The sequence below is a fragment of the Cucurbita moschata genome, unplaced genomic scaffold (assembly GCF_002738365.1).
Source record: "Cucurbita moschata cultivar Rifu unplaced genomic scaffold, Cmos_1.0 Cmo_Scf00075, whole genome shotgun sequence".
In the NCBI taxonomy this organism is placed as follows: Eukaryota; Viridiplantae; Streptophyta; class Magnoliopsida; order Cucurbitales; family Cucurbitaceae; genus Cucurbita; species Cucurbita moschata.
Window position 1 is genome coordinate 306,601 of NW_019268591.1, and position 1,450 is coordinate 308,050.

Below are 1,450 nucleotides of genomic sequence, written 5' to 3' on the forward strand. Positions count from 1 at the left end.
TTTTTTTTTTTTTTTTTTTTTTTGTCTTGAAACCTACATTTTTACAACAATTCTTTGTTGCAGGCTGGCTGATGTAGCAGACTTTGCATTAGTGAATGAAATTTATGCTCGATGTAAGTTCTTTTCTTTCATTTTTTTGTAATTTTTTTAGTGTAGAAAATGAAACTGAGAGGAGTTCTTGGTCTTTTTTACAGACTTCTCCGAGAAACCTTTTCCAGCTCGGTCAACATTTCAGGTTGGAGCGTTGCCCAAAAATGCCAAGATTGAAATCGATGCAATAGCTTTGGTTTAAACTGTAGTACCTCGACCTGACATGAGCACGGGTTGTGAAGTATCTGATATATTAGTATGGTTTTAAATTTAATAAGTTGGAGATGGCTAAATAGAGGAAGATCCCAAATTAGATGAGGGTTTCTTGCTGGTTGTTACCAACATTATTGTAATAATTTTATTATCTCATGGACATATGCTTTTTAAGCTGTGGAAATAGAGCTAATAAAAGATATTGTTGCCTTGTTTTATGTGGGGGCCTTTCTCATGCTACCATGGTTACTCCTGCAAAATTTCTGGTTAATTTATTTATTTTGTTTTTATTTCATTCTAATTATACTAAAGTTATCGAATAATTTGACACTCGAAACAATATAGGTTGAACACCGCTCTTTGTGCGAAACACTCACACTCTTTATTAACGCCAATCTAAAAAAGATTACAAGGCATTATGTAGAATATTACTACACTTTACTTCACTTGAGATTTATTGGAAGAAAGCTTTAGTAGGGTGGGGTATTTATTTATTCCTACGGTATCTAATAATTTATTCTTAAAATATCTAAATCATTTTAGTAAAATAAGTATAATTTTTGTTCCTTAAATACCTAAATCATTTTCGTATAACAAGTAGGTATCTTCGTTCCTAAAATACCTTTTGGGATAGTGATGAAATTTTAACATCCCCTCGGAACTATATTGAGTTGACAATGAAAACCCTCATATCTATCAGTATTTAACTCTCTTGTAAACAAGTTTGTCACTTGGTCATCCGTATTCTTTCTTTAACACTTTCTCTCTAATAAAATGATAATGCACCTCCGCTTTATTCTAGTACTAAATTTCAAACTTTCTTTTAACACTTTCTCTCTAATAAAATGATAATGCACCTCCGCACGCTTTATTCTAGTACTAAATTTCAAATTTCAAATTTCAAGTGCAAATCCTCTGTTAAGAGTTTCAACCATGTACTTTCTTGAGCTACTCCAACCGCTGCTCTGTACTCCGCTTCTGTAGTTAACAATGATACTGTTGGTCTTCTTTTTCGACACCAAGAAATTATTCCCAAACAGAGCTTGAACACATCTTTGGTGCTTGATCTTCGGGTATCGTGATATCCTCGTTTCATAGTCTAGTCTATATTATTGAGAGAACCATGGAGCTTCAGTCTGAGTCTTAT

At 33.0% G+C, this 1,450-nt stretch overlaps 1 protein-coding gene across 1 annotated transcript in view; it reads left to right on the top strand.

The window, feature by feature from the left end:
• LOC111438474 (2-iminobutanoate/2-iminopropanoate deaminase-like) overlaps positions 1–432 on the top strand; it is a 2,213-nt gene extending 1,781 nt beyond the window's left edge. The window contains exons 5-6 of the mRNA XM_023076385.1: positions 64–113; positions 195–432. Of these exons, the coding sequence (XP_022932153.1) occupies positions 64–113; positions 195–292 (148 nt within the window). The 3' untranslated portion in view covers positions 293–432. The remainder of the gene's footprint in view (positions 1–63; positions 114–194) is intronic.
• Positions 433–1,450: the final 1,018 nt, after the last annotated feature.